The sequence below is a fragment of the Mesoplodon densirostris genome, chromosome X (genome assembly GCF_025265405.1).
Source record: "Mesoplodon densirostris isolate mMesDen1 chromosome X, mMesDen1 primary haplotype, whole genome shotgun sequence".
Lineage (NCBI taxonomy): Eukaryota > Metazoa > Chordata > Mammalia > Artiodactyla > Ziphiidae > Mesoplodon > Mesoplodon densirostris.
Window position 1 is genome coordinate 89308754 of NC_082681.1, and position 27739 is coordinate 89336492.

Sequence of the window (27739 nt, forward strand, 5' to 3'; positions counted from 1 at the left end):
TGAATGGATACAAAAACAAGACCCATATATATGCTCTCTACCAGAGACCCACTTCAGACCTAGAGACACATACAGACTGAAAGTGAGGGGATAGAAAAAGATATTCCATGGAAATATCAACAGAAGACAAGAGTAGCAATTATCATATCAGACAAAATAGAATTTAAAGTAAAGAATGTTACAAGAGAAAAGGAAGGACACTACATAATCATCAAGGGAGCAATCCAAGAAGATATAACAATTATAAATATATATGCACCCAATATAGGAGCACATCAATACATAAGGCAACTGCTAACAGCTATAAAAGAGGATATCAACAATAACACAATAATAGTGGGTGACTTTAACACCTCACTAACACCAATGGACAGATCATCCAAACAGAAAATTAATAAGGAAACATAAGCTTTAAATGACACATAGACCTGACAGATTTAGTTGATATTTATAGTACATTCCATCCAAAAACAGCAGATTACATTTTCTTCTCAAGTGTGCATGGAACATTCTCCAGGATAAACATCTGGGTTACAAATTAAGCCATGGTAAATTTAAGAAAACTGAAATCATATCAAGCATTTTTTTCTGACCACAATGCTATGAGATTAGAAATCAGTTACAGGAAAAACAAAAACAAAAATGTAAAAAACACAAACACATGGAGGCTAAGCAATACGTTACTAAATAACCAAGAGATCACTGAAGAAATCAAAGAGGAAATCAAAAAATACCTAGAGACAACTGGAAACAGAATCACGATGATCCAAAACCTATGGGATGCAGCAAAAGCAGTTATAAGAGGGAAGTTTATAGCAATGCAAGCCTACCTCAAGAAACAAGAAAAATCTCAAATAAACAACCTAAACTTAAACCTAAAGGAATTAGAGAAAGAAGAACAAACAAAACCCAAAGTTAGCAGAAGGAAAGAAATCATAAGGATCAGAGCAGAAATAAATGAAATAGAAACAAAGAAAACAATAACAAAGATCAATAAAACTAAAAGCTGGTTCTTTGAGAAGATAAACCAAATTGATAAGCCATTAGTCAGACTCATCAAGAAAAACAGGAAGAGGCCTCAAATCAATAAAATTAGAAATGGAAATACGAGAAGTTACAACAGACACCACAGAAATACAAAGCATCCTAAGAGACTACTACAAGTAAATCTATGCTAATAAAATGGACAACCAGGAATAAATGGACAAGTTCTTAGAAAGGTATAACCTTCTAAGATTGAACAAGGAAGAAATAGAAAATATCAATAGACCAATGACAAGTAATGAAATTGAACCTGTGATTAAAAATCTTCCAACAAACAAAACTCCAGGACCAGATGGCTTCAGGTGAATTCTATCATTTAGAGGAGACCTAACACCCCTCCTTCTCAAACTAGTCCCAAAAATTGCAGAGGAAGGAACACCCCCAAACTGATTCTATGAAGCCACCATCACCCTGATACCAAAACCAGACAAAGATACTACAAAAAAAGAAAATTACAGACCAATATCACTGATGAATGTACATGCAATTATCCTCAACAAAATGCTAGCAAACAGAATCCAACAGCACATTAAAAGGATGATACACCATGATCAAGTGAGATTTATCCAAGGGATGCAAGGATTCTTCAATATACACAAATTAATCAATGTGATACACCATATTAACAAAGTGAAGAAGAAAAAACATATGATTATCTCAATAGATGCAGAAAAAGCTTTTGACAAAATTCAACAGCCATTTATGATAAAAACTCTCCAGAAAGTGGGCATAGAGGGAAATTACCTCTACATAATAAAGGCCATATACGACAAACCCACAGCAAAGATCATCCTCAAAGGTGAAAATCTGAAAGCATTTCCTCTAAAGTCAGGAATAAGACAAGGATGTCCACTCTCACCACTATTATTCAACACAGTTTTGGAAGTCCTAGCCACAGCAATCAGAGAAGAAAAAGAAATAAAACGAATACCAATTGGAAAAGAAGAAGTAAAACTGTCACTCTTTGCAGATGACATGATACTATACATAGAGAATCCTAAAAATGCCACCAGAAAACTAATAGAAATAATCAATGAATTTGGTAAAGTTTCAGGATACAAAATTAAGGAACAGAAGTCTCTTGCATTGTTATACATTAATGGTGAAAAATCTGAAAGAGAAATTAAGGAAACACTCCCATTTACAATTGCAACAAAAAGAGTAAAATACCTAAGAATAAACCTACCTAGGGAGACAAAAGACCTGTATGCAGAAAACTATAAGACACTGATGAAAGAAATTAAAGATGATACAAAGAGATGGAGTTATATACCATACTCTTGGATTGGAAGAAGCAATAATGTGAAAATGACTATACTACCCAAATCAATCTATAGATTCCATGCAATCCCTATCAAATTACCAATGGCATTTTTTACAGAACTAGAACAAAAAAATTAAAGTATTTATGGAGACACAATAGACCAAGAAGAGCCAAAGCAGTCTTGAGGGAAAAAAAACGGAGCTGGAGGAATCAGACTCCCTGACTTCAGACTATACTACAAAGCTACAGTAATCAAGACAATATGGTACTGACAAAAAAGCAGAAACATATATCAATGGAACAGGGTAGAAAGCCCAGAGATAAACCCATGCACCTATAGTCAACTAATCTATGACAAAGGAGGAAAAGATATACAACGGAGAAAAGACAGTCTCTTCAATAAGTGATGCTAGGAAAACTGGACAGCTACATGTAAAAGAATGAAATTAGAACACTCCCTAACACCATACACAAAAATTAACTCAAAATGGATTACAGACCTAAATGTAAGACCGGACACTATAAAACTGTTAGAGGAAAACATAGGAAGAACACTCTTTGACATAAATAACAGCAAGATCTTTTTTGATCCATGTCCTAGAGTAATGGAAATACAAACAAACATAAACAAATGGGACCTAATGAAACTTAAAATCTGTTGCAAAGCAAAGGAAACTACAAACAAGATGAAAAGACAGCCCTTAGAATGAGAGAAAATATTTGCCAATGAATCAACGGACAAAGGATTAATCTCCAAAATATATGAACAGCTCATGAAGCTCAATATTAAGAAAAACAAAGAACCCAATCCAAAAATGGGCAGAAGACCTAAATAGACTTTTCTCCAAAGAAGACATAGATGGCCAAGAAGCACATGAAAAGCTGCTCAACATCACTAATTATTAGAGAAATGCAAATCAAAACTACAACGAGGTATCACCTCACACTAGTTAGAATGAGCATCATGAGAAAATCTACAAACCACAAATGCTGGAGACGCTGTGGAGAAAAGGGAACCCTCTTGCACTGTTGGTAGGAATGTAAATTGATACAGCCACTATGGAGAACATTATGGAGGTTCCTTAAAAACCTAAAAATAGAATTACCTTATGACCTAGCAATCCCAGTACTGGACATATACCCTGAGAAAACCATAATTCAAAAAGTCACATGTACCCCAATGTTCATTGTAGCACTATTTACAATAGGCAGGTAATGGAAGCAACCTAAATGCCCATTGACAGATGAATGGATAAAGAAGTTGTGGTACATATATACAAGGGAATATTACTCAGCCATGAAAAGGAAAGAAATTGGGTCATTTGTAGAGACATGGATGAATCTAGAGACTGTCATACAGAGTGAAGTATATCAGAAAGAGAAAAACAAATATCGTATATTAACGCATATATGTGGAACCTAGAAAAATGGTATAGATGAACTGGTTTTAAGGGCAGAAATTGAGACACAGATGTACAGAACAATCATATGGACACCAAGGGGGAAAGCGGCGGGTGGGGTGGTGGTGCTGTCATGAATTGGGAGATTGGGATTGACATGTGTTCACTGTTGTGTATGAAATGGATAACAAATAAGAACCTGCTGTATAAAAAATAAAATAAAAATTTAAAAGTTAAAAAAAATTGGGTAGAAGACTTGAATAGACATTGTCCAAAGAAGACATACAGATGGCCAACAGGCACATGAAAAGATGTTCAACATTGTTAATTATCAGAGAAATGCAGATCAACACAACAATGAGATATCACCTCACACCTGTCAGAATGACTATCATCAAAAAGTCTACAAATAACAAATGTTGGAGAGGATGTGGAGAAAAAGGAACCCTCCTACACTGTTGGGAATATCAGTTGTTGTAGCCACTATGGAAAACAGTATGGAGATTCCTCAAAAAATTAAAAATACAACTATCATATGCTTCAGCATTTCCACTCCAGGGTATGCATTTGGAAAAACAACAACAACAACAAAAAAACACTAATTCAAAAAGATACATGCCACCCAATGTTCACAGAAGCACTATTCATAACTGTCAAATTTGGAAGCAACCCATGTCCATCAATAGACGAATAGATAAAGATGTGGTATATATATATAACTTGTAATAACTTCTAATGGAGTATTATATGTAAAAATGCTGAATCACTATGCTGTACACCTGAAACTTATATAAAATTATAATTCAACTATACTTCAATTTAAAAAAAAAAAGGTCAAGGATATTGTGGACTGTTTACTGCCATTGCCAAGCAATATCTGGACCTTGAAGATGGCTTTGGAGATAGTAGTGTTACTTAGCCAGTAAACAAACAAGACTCCATTCTCTATCAGGATTATACTTGAGGTGTGGGAGTTCTGAATTATGAGAGATGTTCAGGAATGCATCCCTTACACAAAATATGACTATGCTTTATTTTTGGAATATGAGAGAAAGTGAATTTCAAGGAAAGGCTGGGTGAGATAAAAGATAATTGTTTTGAGGAGGGGAGTGACATGGGCAGAGCTATTTCTGTGATATTTAACTAGCTCCTTAATGAAGGATAGATTCAAGAAGGAATAAGACAGGATTTAAAGAGGTCAAAATGGAATCATAAGGAAAAATCTTGGTAAGACATTTATGAGACAATTGGATAAATTTGAATATTAACTGCATATTGGATGATATTAAAGAATTACTGGTAATTTTTAAAGGACTCAATCCATAATATCATTATCCATAATATCATTATCAAATGATATTATGGTTATGATTTTTAAATTTTAGATGAAAGATAATATGGGCCTTAACTCAGAGAATGATGAGGGGCAAGAATAGGCAGTGTTCTCTTGTTCTGACTTTCTTTAAAATACCCTCCGAGCATGCTGAGCATGAATAAAGGCACCAAGAAGTATCCACATTTTACTCGCAGAATTTAGCCAGACAGCCATCTGATTTCTCCCTCTGCTATTCTATGGTATTTTTGGTTTCTCGATTTACAGGACCTAATCCCAACTCACGCCTTGTTTGTGGTCCACATATTGCTTCAATCTGCCCCTCTAAGACATGTCTTCTGTGATTTGTCCCACTGTTTGACATACTTCTAATGTAATCCATCCCTCATGGGTGGATTCACTCCATCCAGGTAAGGTGAGCAGTAGAATTGTGTTGGTGGGGAGGGGGAGGATGTGGAGAAGTTGTCAAGAATGGCTGTGCTGAACTTAAAAATTCCTTCTCCTCTGAATCCCTAATATCAACTTAAGCTCCTATTTTTCCCATATTTCCTACCTGTCCCTTCACCTAACTAGCTCCCTTCCCAGATTAAAGAGGCAGAATCCCAGGAATATCTGAGATAACAGAGATTATCCTGATAACACTGAGAAATAGAGTTACAACAGAAAGCATAAGAAGAGGTTAGGTTGGGAATTCCCTGGTGTTCCAGTGTTTAGGACTCGGGGCTTTCATTGCCATGGCCTGGCTTCAATCCCTGGTCGGGGAACTAAGATCCAGCAAGCAGTGGGGCATGGCCAAGAAAAACAAAACAAAACAAAACAAAAACAAAAGAAGAGCTTAGGTATAATATCGTTTCTCTAGAAGTATGTAGACTGTGGGTGCAGATATAGAAATAAACAGTCTGCCAGTATACATTAAGGAAAGATCTAGTTAAATTTTCAGGGAGTTTCTGGACTCTGCTTTAGTCCCAGAAACCTAAGGGTGCAGATATAGAAATAAACAGTCTGCCAGTATACATTAAGGAAAGATCTAGTTAAATTTTCAGGGAGTTTCTGGACTCTGCTTTAGTCCCAGAAACCTAAGGAAGCTGAAGTTCTGAATGTTAAATATAAAATGGATATTACTTTGGCAAACTTACTATCTTTTGCTAAATAGAGGCCATCTCCTAGACCTTGAGTGTTGCCGAGAATAATGTCATGAGTTCAAGGCCTTGTGATCTATTTTATACATAGTAGTTTTTATCCCTTAATCCCCTACCCCTAATTTGTCTACTCCCCTTTGGTAGCCACTTAACTTACTATCTTTTGCTAAATAGAGGCCATCTCCTAGACCTTGAGTGTTGCCGAGAATAATGTCATGAGTTCAAGGCCTTGTGATTAGCTAGTACTCAATCCACAGTTATTCATTATATTGACAAATATATTATTCAGGAAAATCCAAAATGGAAACTGACTGATGAAAGTATAGAACTTGAAGAACATATAGGCTATTCTTATTGCCTTGACGAAATAAGATCTTGCAGGGTCCTGCTTCAGCAAACCATCATGAGTTGTCCTTCTGTAGACCAAGTCTGCCCTGTGGTCTAACAATTCTTAACAAAAACCCTGTCCACAATAAGGCTTCAGTCATTACTCTTCTTCTGCCATCATCACAAGACTTTATTTTTAATTTTTTTAAAATGAGATATTTACATGAAGCTGTTGACAATTAGAAAAAAAGTAACAAGCAGAGCCACATGAGTGACTGATACAGATAATTTAGCATTCCAGGAGTTCAGGGCACTAGAGATTAGTGAGAGCTGGGGTTATCAATTAAAGTTCTTTATGAAAGAGAAGAAATTAGAATTTGGGTCCTACGGATAGTGTGGGATTTGGTAAATTAAACAGGCTGACTGAAACACATTCCAGAAAGAAAGAATGGTTTGGGAAAAGGTGTCACTGAGAACCATTGAGAAATGAATGACCCAATTAGGTAATATTATAGAAACATTGTTAATTTTCCTGGGTGTATTAGTGTTGATGTAATTATGCAGGAGAATGTCATCATTTGTATGTGATGCATGATGAATTATTTAGGCTTGAAGTTTCTTGATGTAAGTTACTTTCAAAGGTAATAAGTGAGAAAGAGAGAGAGAGAGGGAGAGAATCACACAGAGAGAGGCAGAGAAAGAGAGAGAGTATATACAACTATGTGAGAAAATGTGCCAAAATGTTAAAAATATTAAGTTGGAGGGGGGAAGATATGTATGATACAGTATGAACCTTAGATCTGCTCATACACTTTTTCCAAGAAATCCTACTTCTGGGAAATAATCATAAACCATAAACAAAGGACAGGTGACAAGCAAGTACTCATTCATTATATGGTATGGTGATGTAGGAATTCAAAGAAGTGAGAGCAGGATGTGTGTACTGAGCTAGACACCCACCCACCAATCCTACCTCATGACATAAACAAATCATGTAATGAACCAAACTAGGAGGCTTCTGCCCACTAAGATGTTGCCAGCATTGCACTATTATAGAACACAAGCTCTGGGCCTGGGACATGGTTAGTGTTTTGTGGCCATGTACCACAAGTACCCTAGCTTTACTAAAAACAAGATATCTTGGAAATGGCAAGAAATGAACAAACAAAAAAATGCTTAGATCATCTACTATCCAGAATTTTCTATACATTGCACCAATTTCAAAGTGACCTCAAATTTTGGAACCTTACTCTACTTAACGCATGGAAAAACATTTTGAATTGTATTTAGGTGTACTGAGATTTCAAAATAAGATAGCTATGCATGCTTGACAACATTTCCCTGAATTTTTTTATTACAAGTTTAATCAATTTTTAACTCTTATACTCAGCTTCCTCTTAGTATTTACTATAACAAAGCACCAGCAACAAGCAGAAGTTTTGCAATAATTAGCAACTTTTGATGTGCTAATAGTTCCTAAATGGCAACACCTACAAGTAAGGTAAATAAGACATTACATTGGATTTAATGTCATTAAAAGAGTATAAGGGCATCTCATCCATATGCACATGTAACAAACAAATTCAGTTGTACACCAAAGGCAAAGCATTTAATGATTAAAAACATTTTTTTCTAAAATATGATTCTTAATTGTCAGCCAGATACTTTATCTGGTGACTTAAGTAAAGAAACAGATCAGTACTGGATACACAAAACTGTATGTTCAATTTTACAGGCAATTTAAAGGATTTTCAAGGATAATTTTGACTGTATTTGGTTTTCACTTATGCAATGACATTAGAACTCAACCCTGAGCAAGATGGGACTTCCACATCTAACACAGAGTGGTTAGCTGTAAAAACCAGGCAATCTGTTTTGAATCCTTGTTCGGGAATGCCCAAGGTCACAACTTTCTTATCTGTAAAATGGGAACATTAAGAATACATATCTGTGATGGTTAATTTTATGTGTCAACTTGGCTGGGCCAGGTGCCCAGATATTTGGTCAAACATTATTCTGAATGTTTCTGTGAAGAAGTTTTTTTTTTGGGTGAGATTAATGTTTAAATCATTGAATTTTGACTAAAGCAGATTACCCTCCATAATGTGAGTTGGCCTCATCCAATCACTTGAAGGCTTCAATAAACAGAGACTGATCTCCAAGGAAGAACAAATTCTTCCAGCAGTCTGCCTTTGGACTAGAACTGTAAATCTTCTATGGCTCTCCAGCTTGGCAGCCTACCCCATCCGATTTTGGATACACTAGGATTCGATAATCATGTGAGCCAATTTCTTAAAATCTTTCTCTCTCTGGGGTGTGCAGAAAAGGGAACGCTCCTACATTGTTGGTGGGAGTGTAAACTGATGCAGTCACTATGGAAAACAGTATGGAGGTTCCTCAAAAAAACTAAAAATAGAGTTGCTATATGATCCTGCATTCCCACTCCTGGGCATATATCCGGGACATAGAGAACAGACTTGTGGTTGCTAAGGGGGAGAGGGTGGGGGAGGGATGGATTGGGAGTTTGGGATTAGCAGATGGAAACTATTATATATAGAAGGAATAAACAAAAAAGACTGTGTAGCACAGGGAACTATATTCAGTATCCTGTGATAAACCATAATGGAAAATAATATGAAAAAGAATGTGTATATATATATATATATATCTGAATCTCTTTGCTGTACAGTAGAAATTAATACAACATTGTAAATCAACTACACTTCAATAAAATAAATATTTAAAAATTCTTTCTCTATAAATAGGTAGATAGATATAGATATATTTGGATAGATCTATAGATATAGATATATTTTTATTTTATATGTAAAGTTATATATTTATATATAATATATATATATTAATTATATATATAGACAGATAGATATAGATAGAGTAGATAGATATAGATAGATACATATTTTATGTATATCTATAGATAGAGAGAAATTGAGAAATACACATTCTGGTGGTTCTGTTTATCTGGAGATCCCTGACTAACACACTATCCAACAGTTATTGTGAGGATTAAATAAGACATTGCATTTAGTCTTCAGAGTGCCCAAAATATGGACTAGTGCTAGATAAATGACTGCTGTTGTCTACGAAGTGTCTAATCTTGTCCCTATAACCTTGATTCCAAAGGCTATGTTACTTTTACGCCAGATTTACTCCCTATTTGAACCAGAAACCCAGGCATCCAGGTACCTCCTGGAAACCTCCCTTCATTCACCCCTTCTCAGCTCCCAACATGTTGTTAGAAAGAAAAATGAGCTTCAGCTCTATGACAATTACCAGATACTCAACACTATTATGGCTCAATATTAGTATCTCATTTTCTTGATAACTGACCTGTTTGAATATATGCTTTGAGCCACCTTCTGAATTAAGTTGGACCTCCAAGTTGTTTATGAGTTGATCCATATCTGGAAAAGAATCAAGGGAAAGACAATTTAAAAATTAAATCTAACCCACTATATGCATATAGTATGCCATTTACCCCTGGTTACTCCTGTTTGTATTCTATGAACATTATTTTTCAGGACTTAATAGATACTGAGAAGTCAGTATTTGGACAACACTCTAATTTACATATTCTACTCACCAAGATAGAGCTCCGACTGGTCCCCAACAATACTAGCTGCCTCCTCCCCTCACATCCTGTATGCACATGAATCTGTTTCTTCCAACATCTCCAACTAGCACTATCTTCACAGGAATATCATCATAGCTACATAGTTTCCAGAATCCTCCCCTTCCTGGCCTAGTTCTCATTCTAAAGAGTTCCATGCTCCTGTGTGGATATTTACCCTAATGAACTTGCTTACACATCAGCGCCGAATCTCTCTAAAGAAGCATTTTATCTTCCTATTTCTCTTAAACATACAAGCCAAGTGGGGATAATATAAGCAATTTTTAATTTCCTTCTTAGATAATTTTTCCTCTTTTTTATTTTGTTTTTTTTGTTTTTATTTTCTGTTTTTTAGGGTTTTTTTAATTGAAGTATAGTTCATTTACAATGTCATGTTAGTTTCAGGTGTACAGCACAGGGATTAAGTTCTCTCTCTCTCTCTCTCTCTCTCTCTCTCTCTCTCTCTCTATATATATATATATATATATATATATATATATATATATAGTCAACTAAAAAAATACTCACAACCTAAAAGTTGAGATTTATGTTTTATTTGGCAGGAAGTTTTAGGACTTCAAGCCCAGGAGGCAGCATCTCAAGTAACCCTGAGAGAACTGCTCTGAGGAGGTGAGTGGGGAGCTAGGATGTATAGGAGCTTTGAAACAAAGGGCAGGTAGTTGGAACATCAAAAGATTACTGTTAATTAAAGAAAACCAGAAATCCCAAGTTAAGGAAATGATTGTGATGGCGTAGAGCAGTTGATTGAAGCCACCAAGTGTTTACTTTTTCCTCTTATGAAAGTAAATACTTGGTGGCTTCATTCAGCTGCCCTATACCATTACAATCATTTCCATCATTAGTACCTACCAGCACCTCTTCAACCAGATTTCCTTTGATTTATCTGCATTCATCAGAGATGAAAACATAGGGTAAGAAAGATGAATTCATAGCTTGCTTTTGACTTGATTGGTCAGATTTCAGATCACACTAAGTGCCTCCAAGTCAATTACAATTAGTTTCCTCATTTATGACTTGGTTGCATTTCAAAAGACAGTCCATAAATCAGTTAATTGTTTTGGATGTCAACTACATTTACCCATAGAAATGTTCATTTTACAGGTCACTTCACAATATCCTTTTTAAGACCTAATGCAGTTAAAACACAGCAAATGAACAACCTGCAAGGATACAAATTATAATACAGTCACACAAAAAGTAAAAGATAAACCTATAAATAATTCCTTTATTTATTAACTGTCAGGAATTGAGGAAACCAGTTCTAATTAGATTATTAGATAGGCAATAACATACAATGAATCTTCTCTTAAGATTATGAGGAAAATTTGTGAGCCACTATCAAAGAATCTGGAGAATTCTGACACTCTAAAATATCTCCAATTTTATCTCAAAACACAATTTCTTTTCTTTGATCTAAGTATATGAGTAGAACTGCTCACATATACATTCATCATTCACTAAATATTTATGCATATTACTATGTGTCAGAGGTTATACTAGGCACATTGTTATCAGTTTTAGATCTGGGTCAACCAGACATGGAGAGTCAGCAAGTACAGCAGAGAACACTGACCTGGGAGTTAGATGCCCAGGAATTATATCTTATAATCTTTGTCAAGGCAGTTTGTTTTCTAAGCCTCTACTTAAAATTAAAAGATTTAAAATTGTTCTCTGCAGAGTCCTAAGGCTCCTATGAAGCCTCTTTAGGAGTAGGGGTTGGGGTTAATGAAGGAAGAAGCATAGTAAGGAATAAGCACACTAGAAGTCAGATGCAGAAAACTCTAATTTCCATTAGACTCTAAGCTCTTTGAAGTCAGAGATTTTCATCTTTAATTTTTGTTTCAGTGATGTATTTCAAGGGCTTAGAAGAGTGTCTGGCACATGTAGGTGTTCAATACATTTCTGAAAGATTTTGATGAGTGACAGAAAAGGAGAATGAAGTGTGTTTTCTCAAGTACAGGAGTTGGACAAGAGTGGGAAAGAATAAAAGAAAATTAGAGAGGTTATGTATGAGAGATGTTTGAGGTGTAATTAACTGTGAAGTATGAGATGCCAGAGAGGGCAGTCTTTTCTGATTTTAAGAAGGAGGGGAGGGGACTTCCCTGGTGGTGGTTCAGTGGTTAAGAATCCACCTTCCAATGCAGGGGACGTGGGTTCAACTAAGCCTTGTTATTTCTAGCCAGGACAACTTACAAGAGCCCTCTCCTATCTGGTCTTCTTCAATTCCTATGGATTATGAAACAACAGGGTTGAGGAAGCAGAGTGACTTTGACAAGATGTTTAGCCCCTGTGAACCTCAATTTCTCTACCTGCCTAGAGGTAGAGGAAATGACACTGATTTAATAGGGCTGATGTGAGGATTCTATGGATTACTACATGTAAACTCACTTAAAATATTTCTTGGCACATAAAAAGTTTTCAATATAATTAGCTATTGTTATCATCACCACAATTATTATTGTTGATGGCCAGAATCTCTCTTTCTCTCTGGCCCAGAAGAATAGCTCCTAGGAATCAGACAGGTTGTTTATACTCAACATGCTTACAAACCTTCTCCACCTCCTATATTTACAATCTAAATTGTTTAGCACCACTATCAACACATTCTCAGTCTCAGTGACTGAGGGTCAGTCACCTTTGACCCTTCTCTCTCCATCTCCAGCCAATTGGTTATCAGCAGCATAAATTCTACTTCAGAAATATCTCTTAAACCTAGACCTTCATCTCCCAGTCACTTCCCCTTCTAGTCCGTACATCACATTGCCTAGGGTCATATCCTGGTTCTGCAACTTCTTAACAATAAGACTTTGGGAAAGTTTTCCTTTGTTCCCTCAACTGTAAAATGGGAATAATAATAGTACCAGCTCATAGGATTTATCAATTTAATATGTGTTCAAATGTTTAAAACAGTACCTGGCACAAAGGCGTTGTCTGTTTCCCTTACCATAAGGTGAGCCCCACAACAGTTACCTCGTCTTGTTCTTCTCTGTATCCCTTTCTTTTAGCAGAGTACTTCCTCCATACAATGTGCTAATGTCCGGTGAATGAATGATCATGGGAATAAGAATGGTTATTTAATGACAAAATATTATAATATAAAATAATATTAATATTATTTAATAACAATAATCAAGGATTTTGAAAAATACTTTTTCTCCCACCCATATCACAAATATTTTAGTCAAATGGCACAAGGAGGATAGCTGACAATGTCAGGAATGTCTCAGCCATTTCTGGTTAACGTACTCTCCATAGAACAGCCAATTGGAATAGCCATTAGATAACCCAGGATAACATTTTAAATGTTGGTAAAAATGAGTAAAGGGAAAGCTATCAGGAAGGTGTATAAGCTTCTCTTTTTTTAAAAAATGTTTACTTTAATATTTTGCCAGACAAAATGTAAAACAGAAGGAAATTAGGGCTTACAGAACAGTTAAAGAAAGCTCAGTTATTTTTTTTAAGTGCTTTATAAACCTTTCACTTTTCTCTAGAGTTGGAGTTGCTATTCTAAGTGTCTGAGACTAGACAGCTGCTCAGAAGCTGTGAGATAATTGGTCAGGAAATACCCAAAGGGGGTTAGGGTATGTCTTGGGCCACTGAGATGTGAATCGCACAGGCAGGAGAGCTTCAGAAATGCAAGTTACCTACTTGAGATAATAACCATTATTCTGCTTGAATTGGCTCTTCAAGCCTTTGTGTCTAGAAGCTGGACTTTCTTGGACTTTCCTGCCAGTCCAGTGGTTAAGCCTCCATGCTTCCATTGCAGGACGGTGGTGGTGGTGGGGCCACGGGGTTCAATTCCTGGTTGGGGAACTAAGATCCCACATGCTGAGTGGCATCGCCAAAAAAAAACAAGAAAAGGTCTAGAAGCTGGACTTTCTGGTCCTTCTTCTAAGAAAGGGAGTATTGGAGGAAGAAATAAAGGAGGCGAGAGCAAGGAGAACTGAGCTCTATCCACAGCAGGTCAACGTCTCATATATGTAGAACCTCACAAACGATGCTCCAGGGACCATGACCATAGAAATTTCATAAGATTATACTACCTTTGTCATGTTCGAAGTTTATTTTATTACCCACTGTTTTCCACACTGATCTGCTTGTTTTATGAAAGTGAACAGTGCCTCTAAGGGATAGGAGCAGGTGACTGACTAGTAAGAACATAACCCACTCTTTGGTTAGCACTGAGGAGGAAAAAAGTGTCTAGGGATGAAGTGAGAAGTTAAGCCTATAAGGAGGGAAGCAAAGCAGAGTCACTGGAGCCTACAACTATCAATACAAAAGAAAGCAAAGCTTTGGGAATCTTGACACTGACCTATGAAGGTACTTAGTACTTAACAAGACAGCGCATTTTGACAATACAAATAATAATTCCTCATGTGCATCTACATAGCTTTACAGTAGGGAAATAGACAGCTTTCATATATCATTCCCATTTTACAGATAATGAATTTGGAGGACCAAGGTCACATATTTTAGCAGTGATGGAGTCAGAACCAGAAATCTTATCCTCTAACTCAAATTAAAGTGCTCCCTAACTACTTTCTAATATCCCAAATCTGGTGAGCACCTTCTTTCTAGAAAACTGCTCGCTAAAAGAAAAACAAGTTTAAGGACAACAAGTCAATTATTTTGGAAGATCTTGAGAAAGCATTCACTTTCAGCCTCTGACCCATAAGAAACTCTGAAACTGCTTGAAAATTGAAAATCAATGTTTTAGGGTTTTGAGATTATAGGGGTTTTTATTTTATTTACTTTTTATTTATTTATTTTGTGTGTGTGGTGCGCGGGCCTCTCACTGTCATGGCCTCTCCCGCCGTGGAGCATGGGCTCCGGACGCACAGGCCCAGCAGGCATGGCTCACCGGCCCAGCCGCCCCGCGGCATGTGGGATCCTCCCGGACCGGGACACGAACCCGCGTCCCCTGCATCGGCAGGCGGACTCCCAACCACTGCACCACCAGGGAAGCCCTATAGGTATTTTTAAAAGAGTATTTCTTATGTCTTTTATATTAGAAAAAGGTAACTAAAGGACAAGTAGATACACATATATTTTCAGACAGTTTAATTATATAACTTCCAGGGGAATAGAGAGTTTTACAATGGGTCTCTGGGAAAACCTTCAAGATTGAGGCTACTCTGAGCATGACATTAACAATAGAATGGTGATAAAAGAACAATAATTACCAACAGACACTGAGTACTTACTATGTGTTAAGTACAGTGCTACTAAAAGAACAAATACTTACATTAGCTCATTTAATCCTCATAATTTTAGGAGTGGGCACATTATTTCCCCATTTTTAAAATGAGGAACCTGAGACAGAGAGATGAGGTAGCTTATCCCCGAATCACCCAGCTAGTAAATGGTAGAACTGAGATATGAACCTCAGCAGTCTAGAGCTATAATGAAGCTATAATGCTCCATGACCTGGGTGCCAGTGAGAACTCCCAACCTCTGCTTGAAGGTTACATAATGGGGGGTATACCGTTGCTAGAAAAAAAAAAAACTTAATCAAAGGAGATTGCAAGATCCTCCATTTTCTCTCATTTCTTCCAAACAGGGTCATACCTATCACCATAGGAACGACTGGAAAACCCAAACTCAAAGAACCTCCACTTGTGGCATCTCAGCAGGTAGCTCACTATGAGTTTTCTATTCAAGAGTCTCAACATACATAAAATCTGGAGGGTGTCTGAGGTACTTAGTCCAAAGTATAGGAATCACCACCAGAGCAGGTACTCAGAAGTGGCTCCAAGACAAGAAATGTCTGCAGCTTGTTTTCTCAGCTTTCCTGAGCGAGATTAAAGAAAGTAGGGGCAACTGAAATGTTTAAAAAAACAACAACATGAATTTAAGAGGAAAGAACATATTACCACAAAAAAACTGAAGACTGACATCATATACCATGTGAAAGAAAGAAACAGTATATCATCATTACTACAATAGCCAGCTAAGCTTGAAGCAGTGAAGTAATGTGAGGTAATAAAAAGATAAGGTGATAGGAAACACCAGAAAAGAGTTGTATGACTTTGGGCAAACCATTTGACTTTTCCATGCCTCAGTTTTCTCATCTGCAAAATAGAGATACATCAGCTTGACCCTACCCCTCAGAGGGTTGTTATGAAGACCATTGTGATAACACATATAAAATTTCTTTATAAGGTGTAAATGTGAAATCTCCATATAAATTTTTAGGAATACTTTTGTCAGAAAATCCAAAACTAAAGTACATAAAAATATGTACAATACATACAGTCACATTTTAAAGATCCAAACCACTCACAATAACAATATCTAATCTTATGAATTTTTATATGTTTATCTCCATTCTCACATGAGTTCATGTTCTACAGGATCACCTGCAAGCCTTCCAGTGCTTTCAGCCACTTTCATTCCCCCCAGATGCTGATGTTAAGCTCCATTTTCTTTTCCACAGAGAAACCCAAATATGCATGAAAGAAAAATCACTCTGGAATGTGCTAGAGATTAAGATTCTTGATTCTGGAAAAGATGAAAGCTAAAGTGAATTATTATAAATGTCTAAAACTAGTGGATTCAAGGTTCAATGAACTCCAGGCCTGAGTTTTAGTTCTAGTTTAATGACCAAATTGTTGAATAACTTTGGACAAGTCCCATCACTTAATACAGAAAGTAGAAATAATTCTTGCTCATAAGATCACTGTGAACCTCACAGGATCATTGAGAGGATCAACTGAAAGACAGATTTAAAAGTATTGTATAAATTAACCTCAGATTTCTAGAACTAGTTCCCTTGTCCTCCATCAAACAGGTAAATTTATTTTTTAAAAATAATCTTACATGCAAGAAACTGATAGAACTTATGTTAAAAGTGCTATAGTTAAAGAAAGCAGCATGAACAATGGGAAAATCTTTTACCTAGGAGCTGGAGACCTGGGTTCTAGTTCACTGTTATCTAGGAGTGTCGTTTTGAGTAAACTACTTAACCCTTTTCAGATCTCTTCCATAACACTCTATGATATACGACAGAGGACATAGATGAAAGAGCTATAGTTTTCCAAGTTTCTGCTTAATCTGTGAAGCTGATATCAAGAAAGACAATTAAGTTCTCCACAAACCATTAGGCGAAATTGAGTTCACTCCTACAGCATTTAAAAAAAAAACCTTTTTATTTTGTATGATCACAAATGCGTACAAAAGTAAAGATGAATCCCATGTACCTGTTCCCACCTATTCCCAGTTGCAGTGATTATCAGCTCATGAAAAATCTTGTTTCATTTGTACTCCCAACTCTCTCCTCCACCTCAATGGCTACTTTTAGGCAAATCCCAGATATCATTTCATTCCTATGGCATTTCCAAAGGGACATATTTAATTTTCACAATCTCTGTGAGGTAGGTACTACTGTTGATTCCATTATGCACATGAAGAAATACAGACTCAGAGAAATTAAGTAATCTCAAGGTCACATAGCTGGTAAATTACAGGGATCTGAATCCAGGGATGATGTCTGATAGCAACACTCTTTTTCTCCCTTAAAGTAATTGCTACTATCCTGTACTTTGAAATAGTTTGATGATTTTGAAAATAATAATATTGGAGATTTTTTATACATTAGCAGTATGCTCTACTATTGAACATCTGAAAAGAATATTAAAAGATTCCCACTAACTGTGATGTTAATCATCAGACAAAACCTCTAGGAATACAGAGCTCCAGCTTGGCACTGAGGCATTGGTTTAGAAAAAGGACAAAAAGCCACAGCAATACAAGCTCACTGCTCTACACCATCATGTAAAATCTCATGCAATCCACTTCATTACTTTATACTATTGTTTCATGCAACAGTCTCCTCCAACAAATTAAACATGGTGCCACTGCAGCAACCAAAAAGAATGTACAACACAGGGGTCTTTTCCCATGCTTAGTACAGTGCTTAAGGGTAGAGACTTTCTCTTTTGAATGGTCTCTCCACTCACTGCCTGAGCTACCTGGCTCAAGAACACCAAGTCCTATAAGAGTCCTGGGCCATCTCAATTTATAGGACCCACAGAGGTCATGTAAATGAACGTACCAATAACAATAATCATTATTGTTATTTTAAAGGCTCCACATTGATTCTAGGATCTCGCTACAAAAAACTGGAGGGGCTATATTGTACATATTTATCAGAACTAGTTTTTTAAAAAAGAAAATGAATAGAATCACATCACACATCCTTATTCTAATTGAAGATAAAACAGCTAAATCATTGACAACACAGAAAGAGACAACAGAGCTGGAATAATCAGCCCCAAATAAATAAAAGTTAAGCATTGTGAAGACCTTTCTGAGGATATTGTACCTTGTTTGTGTTTGTATTTCAAGGGAAATGAAATGGAAGAGAATTGCAGAAAAGAATGAAAGAAACTCTAGAGAAATAAATGATAAATTTTTTAAAATGAAAAAAAAATGGAGCTAGGTCAAGAAATTTAGATGGTTACATTTGGAAAAAAGGAAGTAAGGGAAAGGAAGGCTGTCCTGATAATTGCCTTCAAAGGCACATGTTAGGTATTAGGAGAAAACAGAACTGCTATATTATTATTGGAGACTACAGTTGACTTAAAGAGGAACTTACTGATGATAACCAAGGCTTTATAGATAACTTACTAAATAGCTAACGCTGTAGTAGATACTGTGTATATATACGAGAGGGGGAGCAGATAGTACCAAGCTTCCACCTGGTCTCTACATTCCGGGAGTTTTGCAGTGTAGGTCAGATAGAGAAAATTGTCAGCCCACTGCAGGTGCTGGCCTTGTTCCCACTGCGTTGTTAAAAAAATAAAATCAAATTAGCTGATAATATTTTATTTTCCCTCACCCCATATTTATTTATTTATTTTTATTTTTTTATTGAAATATAGTTGATTTACAATGTTGTGTTAGTTTCAGGTGTACAGCAAACTGATTCAGTTATATATATATATTATATCTATATTCTCTCTCTATATATATATATTCTTTTCTCTTTTTTTACATTCTCCTTTAAAAGGAGATTCCTTTTTTAAAATACTCCATTTCTTGGGACTTCCCTGGTGGACGAGTGGTTAAGAATCTACCTTCCAATGCAGGGGACATAGGTAAGATCCCTGGTCAGGGAACTAAGATCCCACATGCCTCGGGGCAACTAAGCCCACTGGCTCTAGAGCCTGTGTGCCACAACTAGAGAGCCCACGTGCCACAGCTACTGAGCCCTTATGCTCTGGAGCCTGCACACTGCAACTACTGAGCCCATGTGCCACAACTCTAGAGAAGCCCACACACCACAACGAAAGATCCCGCATGCCACAACTAAGACCCGACACAGCCAAATAAATAAATAAATATTTTTTAAAAATTCCATTTCTTGCTTTTCTGAAAAAGTTGAGAGATCTTACAACATGGAATCTACATTGGCACAAGAGAAAAATTACCTGGAGTTGATAAATGGCTGCCCCCTTTATACAGGACATGCTTCTCTCATTTTATTGGGCCCTGTAGAGATCTGAGCTCCCAAGTCTATGTAGTGAGACATAACTATGAATAAAACAATAACCAAATATTACAAGATAATAGATGCTAAAGTGCTTAATTATGATTTGAAGCTAGGAACACTAATTACAAGAGGAGATAACTGAAAGTAGAATAGTCAGAAAAAATTCCAAAGAAATGGTTTGTGGTGAGGTCAGCCTTGAGGAACTAAGATTGGTCCAGAAGAGACAGAAAGGAAATCCAGATGAGAGGAAGAGTAGACTATACACTCTGTGAAGGCAAGGGTCCCATCTAAATTGTTCACTACTCTAACCCCAGCTTCTAGCATAATGCCTGGAACTTTGTAGGCACCCAGTAAATGATTGTGGAGCAAAGGAAAGTGGCATACTTTTTAAAATGTGTTTTAGAGAACATATTCAGGCAGTGGTCTACAGAATAGAGAAGGCAAAAGAACCAAGGTAGAACTAGAAGCTATTGGAATACTTTATGTGTATCATGGTAAGAGCTTACATAGGTGTCACAAACTCAATACCTAGAGGAGTCAGGCAGGTTAAGATCACTGAGGCCAGATAGGAAATATGATGAACTGAGAATACATGTCCTGTCTAAAAGGGAAAGGAGGAAGCAGTTCACCAACTCCAGGCAATTGTTGACAAGAGGGCATACGGGTTGGTATCTTCTGATTATTTAAGAGAAGCTGGAATTCTAGAGTTTTAAGTAAAGTATGATTTTTAATTTTTTTAAAGTTTTTACTTTTAAATTTTTATTTATTTATTTTATAGAAATATAGTTGATTTACAATATTAGTTTCAGATGTACAGTATTATATTAGTTTTAGGTGTACTACATAGTGATTCAATATTTTTCTAGATTATACTCTACTCAAAGCTATTATAAAATATTGGCTATATTCCCTGTGCTGTACATTACATATTTGTATCTTATTTATTTTATACATAGTAGTCTGTACCTTTTAATCCTCCACCCCTATCTTGCCTCCTCCCTCATTCCTTCTCCTTACTGGTAACTAATTTGTTCTCTATATCTTTAAGTCTGTTTCTATTTTGTTATATTCATTTGTTTCAATTTTTAGATTCCACATATAAATGATAATATACAGTATTTGCCTTTCTCTCCCTGACTTATTTCACTAAGCATAATACCCTCCAGGTCCATCCAGGTTGTTGCAAATGACAAAATTTCACTCTTTTTTATGGTTTCATAGTACTCCATTGTGTATATATACCACATCTTCTTTATCCATTCATCTGTTGGTGGACACTTAGGTCGCTTCCATATCTTGGCTGTTATAAATAATGCTGCTATGGGAGTTCCCTGGTAGTCTAGTGGTTAGGATTCTGTGCTTTCACTGCAGAGGCCTGGGTTCAATCCCTGGTCGGGAACTGAGATCCTGCAAGCTGTGCAGTGTGGCCAAATAAATAAATAAATAAATAATGCAGCTGTGAACATTGGGGTGCATATATCTTTTCAAGTTAGTGTTTTCATTTTCTTTGGATGTATACCCAGGAGTGGAATTGCTGGATCATATAGTAGTTCTAGTTTTAGTCATTGAAATTTTTAAAGCCATGAATGTAATTTAGCAGGAACACTATCACAGGCAATCATTTTTTGTTTTGTTGCTAAAGCTGTTGGATACATGTTAGAATGATTTTTTTTATCTGAGTGTATGACAGGAAAATAATGTTTAAATCAATATGTAAATCAAAGCATCTCCACTAGCATTATTAATCTAGAAGGAAGTATTACATAGACAATAGTAAAAGAAAGGACATTTAGTCTATATTTTCAAATGGGACTTGATCATTTTAAAGTTGTTCACTGGCAAAATTTTTCACCAAGTTAGTAGAGATTATATGCTACTTCATAAAAGATAGCAATAATTAAGTTTGGGTTTTTGTTTTGGTTTTCAGTATTTGCTTTCAGAGAAAAATCCTAAAACTTGTAGGGATTTCTGATGCCAGAAAATTTTGATATATAAGAGTATATTTAGCAATCAGGGTGACTTAGATCATGGTAAGTGGAGTATGTATAATTATAATATGCATTCCAGTTATTTAAACTGAGGTATCCTTGATCAGGTTGAACATACCGTGAGTAGAAGATCTCTTCTTCCAAGAAATAAGATGGAGACAGTCTTTGGAGAATGGCCTCACTGAATTGGTAAGTTAACTTTCTCCGGATTCTGATGACTTCCCCAGTTCTTCCATAATTCCTCAGTGTTCTGGCCATTTTCTGGTAAGTCATGGTCTTCTGGTTGCCTTTTCTTTTCCCCCAAAGTTGGGCAAGTTTTTCTTTGTTTTTTGATACAAACTGAAAGATGCCTTTGGTTTGATCTATCCATTGAATACAAGACCCATCTCAGGATTACCCAGGGATTCATGAAGGTATTCAAACAGTCGGAGCTTCTTCCTGCCTTTTCCTCCCTTTTGCTGGAGAAGAGTAGGTTGCACCAGCTGGTTTTCAGGGATGTTCTACAGAAAATGATGAATATTTCCTTCAAAATAGAGGTCCGCAGCACTGTTTATTACTGTTCTCTAGTTGTAGACCGGTTCCTCTGTGGGCAGCACACCATAGCTGTTGGAATTTCCTCTGACATGAGAACAGTGGTTGATGAAAGCCAGGTAATTTTTGTAATCTGAGGAGTACTGAAGATCACCAGTTGAATGTTGCCTCAGTACTTCAAAACCATCTTCAAATGCTTGACCCAGCTTGTCTTGTTCAAAACAAGCCATGCTTCATTAATAAATTGACAATTCTGTCAATCTGAGGCCAATCTAACATTTAGGTATACTCCAGGTGGAAATAACTTTCCCCTCAAGCGCAGGTCGGCAACACCCTTCAAAGTATGATTTATTTAAATGTTGGCAATCAACCATTTTTTAAAAGTGTGGGTCTGGGCAAATTGACATACTGTTACAGACTGAATTGTGTCCCTCCCAAAATTCATATGTTGAACTCCCAATCCCCAGTGTGACTGTATTTGGAGATAAGGCTTTTATGGAAGTAATTAAGGTTAAATGAGGTCATAAGGGTAGGGTCCTCCTCCAATGGGGTTAGTGTCCTTATAAGAAGAGACATCAGGGAGCTCACTCTCTTTCTCCAGGAGCACAAAGAAGAGGTCATATGAGCACACAGGGAGAAGGCAGCCATCTGAAAGCCAGGAAGAGGGCCCTCACCAGAACCTGATCATGCTGGTACCCTGATCTTTGACTTCCAGCCCACAGAACTGTAAGAAAATAAATTTCTGTAGTTTAAGCCACCCAATCTATATAGTGTTTTGTTATGGCAGCCCTAGCAGACTAATACACACACATACTTATAAAGTTTTTATTGTTATTACAAAAACACTGCAAAAGTTTGTAAATATCTTAAATGGCATTCAATAGAAAACTGTTTAAATAAATTGTGGCTCATCCACATAGTGAGAAACTATGCAGTCACACAAGAGAATGAGATATTTCTTTACATACAGATATGGAAAGGTCTCAAAAGTATATTTTTAAGTAGACAAAGCAAGGTGTAGAACAATATGCAGAGTGTGTCACTATCCGTGTAGAAAAGGAAAGGGGGAAAAATACTCATTTGTTTGATATGCATAAAATGTCTGTGGAAGAATTTCTAATAAACAGATAACTTTAGTTGCCTGAGGCAACTAGGGGACAAGACTAGGAGGGAGACTCTTCATTGTATATCACTTTATATATTTCAAATTTTAAGGGATGTATAATGCATTATTAATTTAAAATTCATTTTAAAATGAAAGTTTTATCAATTTAGGGGGAACAAAACACATGCGTAGGCTATATTTGGTCTGTAGGCTAATTCGTTGTACCTCTGGACTAAATTAAAGTGGTGGTAGTTAGAATAAAAAGAAAGGAACTGATGCCAGATACAAAGGGAAAGAAAAACATAGCCCTTGGCAACCAAGTAGACAGGGAAACTGAGGAAGAGAGTTGATGCCAGCATTTTGAGCATGGAATATGGGAACCACAACAACTATGTTTCCCCATTTCTTACTACACTATCATGCATTCTTCTAAGTGCTTTACAAAATTAGCACATTTATTCCTTACTGCAACCCTATGAGGTAGTTTCTACTATTATCCTCAGTGCAAAGATGAGAAAACTCAAGTTCAGAATTTAAATGACTTCACCAAGATTATGATGATGGTAAATTGCGGGACTAGGTAAATGAAAAGGAGAAGTCTTGAATGAGAGGTGGGGGAAGAAGAGTCTAGTGATAATGATGGGTTCTATTTTAGAAATGATGAGTTTGAGGTTACAACAAAATATCAAAATGCTAGTGATTTGATACCTGGATTGGTATCAAATACCTGGATTTGGCTCTAGAGTTAGGTTATAGCTCCTTAATTTAAAGTGTTTAATACTTCCAGAGTTTGCTTTGCCCACATTACATCTATTTTATCTAAGTACACAGATATCTTTAATTTTTTATACAAAGCGTCAAGCTTGTTACAGACTTTTAAATCCAGCTTCCTGTCTCACTGAATTACCTTCCTTTTTTCCAAAAACCAAACAACGTTTAAATAAAATAAACTACTCTAAGTAACAAAATGATGAGACCCTCCACTTAAGAAATATGTATTAGAAGTTAGGTACAGAGTCCAATGTTTTACTTACATTACTTATAATTACAAATTACTGTATTATTTTAGATGTGAGAAAACTGAGGCTAGATGATAAAGCTGAGTTGGGGACAATAAATACAACAAAAACCCAACTTCAGGTATACAACCTGAATTGAACACATTATTATATGATAATCAGAAAGTACACCAAACAAGGTTTCACATCATCTTTGGATAAACTAATGAACCTGATATGACAATGTTATTCATTCGCACTCTACTTAGTAATGAGATGACAACTGTACTAGATGATCATCTAGGTCAATCATCCCAATCAAGTTTTCCTTCACTGACAAAAACATGATATTTTGGAGCCAAATCTTAGAAGATCATCTATAATATATGTACTCCGTGTTTACATGGGAAAGTTAATTGGGTAAGTACTTTGAAGATACAATCATAGTAATATCCTCAAGCACCTTTCTGTCTAGAAAGGGGCTAAGGGCTTAGATATGTACAGAAATGACCAAAATACAGGGAAGAGAGTTGTGTAGGTTCCAGATAATGTGGGTAAAGTGATACAGAAACTCAAAAGAGTTTTTCTATATGCAAGGATCAGGTAAATTTTCATACAAATGGCATTTGATTTGGGATTAATAATGAGAGGAATATTAGAAATACTGTTTTAAGGAAAAAATCATAAAAAACAAGTACATTACAAAGCAGTTCATTTATAAGTATCCACTGAGCAGAACAGAGAGTGATGTACAATTTCTAAGGAATAGCTGAGGAGATAAGGACAGCTTTATGTGGGAGCTAAGGACTAAAATAGGACTTGAAGGAAGATTGAGGTTTAAATGAGGGGGTGAGTAAAAAGAAGTCATTTAAGATGGAGGAATAGGAAGTGAGTTTTTAACAAGTTTATCAGTGCCTGACACAGCATGCCAACACATATTTGCTAAATTAATTATATATCCAAAGGCAATCTTATTCTTCATCAGTGTGGGACAATAAACTAGAACTGACTCAAGGCAAGGGCAAATATATAAATGTGTCACATGATAATAATGCCCCTGCCAGAATGAGAAAAGGTTGATCTCCCTCACCACCAGATACACACAATCCGGAGAGATGAAAGATGACTAGACTAGGCTTGGTGAATTGGTTATTGGAATTCAATTAACTGAACCAACAAGGACCCCATTACAGAAATGCATATACTAGGATGATATGGGTTGGGGGGAGTTGAAGAAATGGTGGTAGTAATCTAGTTCATGTTTTTTCCCCAGTTTTCTTTCCAATGTATCCTGAAAGCCCTAATGAGAGGTACCTATGGCTCCCCAGAGCTCTGAACATAGAGCCATTAACTAGTCTGGTCTTGAGGATGGACTAGATTCACCTATCACTTTTACTTTTGAGTTTATATTTCTTCCCTTCCTATGTTTTCTGCCTGTCTTCCCCCCAAGCCAACCTGAAGACACTGTTCCCAGCCCATTCTCTGTGTTCCCAACAGTCACCAAAAATGAACAACCTTCATATATAAGGGTCCCCCCGAAAAAATCTGAAGAATGGGATGAGGTCATTTGTAAGTCACTGATTTCTGTTGTCCAAAGGTCCTGTTGGTTATATCATCCTAGTTAAGTTGTCCAAAGAATGAGGGGAAAGGCAGGCTAGTGTCCCTTTCTCTCAGAGGTGCTAAAGTCCAGTGGGAACAATGTTAAATCAGTAGCAAGCAAAACCTATGTTCTAGCTCCAGACTTTGGGCAAGCTAATTCAATATTCCAAGGTCTCCTTTCACCCCCTGGAAGGTGTTTTAAGGACAACAAAACACTAATTCTATCAGCGGTGCTCCAAAGAAAGAGTCTCAAACTGAGTGGGAAAAGGAAGTGAAACTAAGATATACATGGAGTGGCAGCCTCCGTCACATACACTAAGGTATTTAATCTACCCAAATATCTTTATTAATCCACATTCTCTAGTGGAGAAAAGCAATGCCCAGGGTCACACGGCCAGTTAGTGGTGGCATTAGGATTTCAAAGCAGATCTGCCTGTTACCCCAACCATCATAGTCTCCATCAGCTTCAAATCCAAATTTGGAGATTATTCTCTTTGCCTAGTTATTATCACATTGAGTACCATCAGACTGCTGCTTAATAAACGCTTTTCTTTACAACGTAGACAGAACAAAAGGAAATAAAGGATCATTCCCTTGACCATCTGTTTGTATTTATCTTTCCAAAGAATAAGTTTTATTTATTTTGTGATTTATTTTTCCCCAAATTCTTAGAGTTAAACATAAAAAGCCCACAAAAAGGCAGCTCTTCTAAGTGACCATTGCAAATCTATACTCTCCAGCAATCCCAGCAATTCGGCCCAATCTTCCACCTACACAGACAAACCAACCGCCTTAGCCACGTTTTAAAGAGCCAGGGCAGGGCCTATGCTTTCTCCTCCAACCATGCCCAGCCCCTCCTTAAAGAGCCGGCACGCCCAAAGCAGCTCCTCCCCGGCGGCTCCCTTCAGGGCCTCGCCGTTCAATGGCCTCGGCTCAAACCTTAACCCCTGCTCTTCTCCTTCCTTTTAGAAGCATATCTAGGTACCTGCTACTATTTAAGGGGGTTACCTTGGAACGTTGGCCTTCCGAATTCCGTTCTCTCTGGTAGCAACTTTGGCTGTGCGGGGTTAAGTCAAAGACAAAACTTACCCCTGAAGGAAAAATGAAAGCGCCAAACCAGGGCGGATTAAATTAAACAAATCCATCCATTCGTGCCCCTCTTCATTTCTCCTACAAGGCTCCCCAAAGTACTCCTCCCATTCCGAACTCCTCTTTGCTCAGCCCTTTAGCAAAGTCACTTTCCCTTGAGTTTCATTTGATTCCACATAATGTTTGTACCCTTCTCTCCCCACCGCCCCCGCCGCACTCCCTCTACTAAAACCTATAGAAGTGAGGACTGGGGGTGGGATGGGGGATAAAACCTAGAGGGAGGAGATGGGAGTGGGCGGGTTCTAATTCGGGAGCCACTTACCGTCCATGTCACTAGCTGGGGACTCCTGAAGTGTCCGGAGCTCATGCGGTCCTCTGAGAGGCTCATACTCTTGATCGCAAGACAGCTGTTTCCCTCACACCCGCCCCGGTCTGACAGCGCGCCAGGCGGCTCGCTCTTGCCTTCTCTTTCTCGACCCCCCACCTCCTCTTTTTCTCCTGGCTGGAAATGAGGAGGAGGGCTAGAGCCCACAGAGTCGATTCAGACCCAGCTGGACCACCCTCGAAACAAGGGAAACAAAGCTCTCAAGCATCCAACCCCAAATTAGGGAGCCAGCAAAACCGACTTCCTAAAAAGAATCTTCCCCTTGCTGCAATGCTCTTTTAGCTCTTTTCCTCGGCTAAAAATAAAGTGGGTTCGCTGGGCCCAAATGGCCAAGGTTGAGGATCCTCCGTTCCCCTTTCACCTCTACCAATTCAGTTCCGGCCAAACCCACT

At 37.1% G+C, this 27739-nt stretch overlaps 1 protein-coding gene and 1 pseudogene across 9 annotated transcripts in view; both read right to left on the reverse strand.

Moving 5' to 3' along the window:
• The window catches only part of KLF8 (KLF transcription factor 8), a 346775-nt gene that overhangs the window by 42054 nt on the left and 276982 nt on the right, over positions 1-27739 (reverse strand). For 7 of the 9 annotated variants that reach the window (XR_009530891.1, XM_060087557.1, XM_060087553.1 and 4 more), the window contains one exon: positions 9859-9932. Coding sequence is in view for 8 of the 9 variants with exons in the window: in XM_060087557.1 (XP_059943540.1) it covers positions 9859-9932 (74 nt within the window). In the remaining variant the exon portion in view is untranslated. Of the gene's footprint in view, positions 1-9858; positions 9933-26881; positions 26965-27284; positions 27627-27739 lie in introns of those variants that run through there. The other 2 variants (XM_060087561.1, XM_060087558.1) reach the window with 2 other exon arrangements.
• LOC132481428 (transcription factor Spi-C-like) lies at positions 21656-22401 on the reverse strand (annotated as a pseudogene).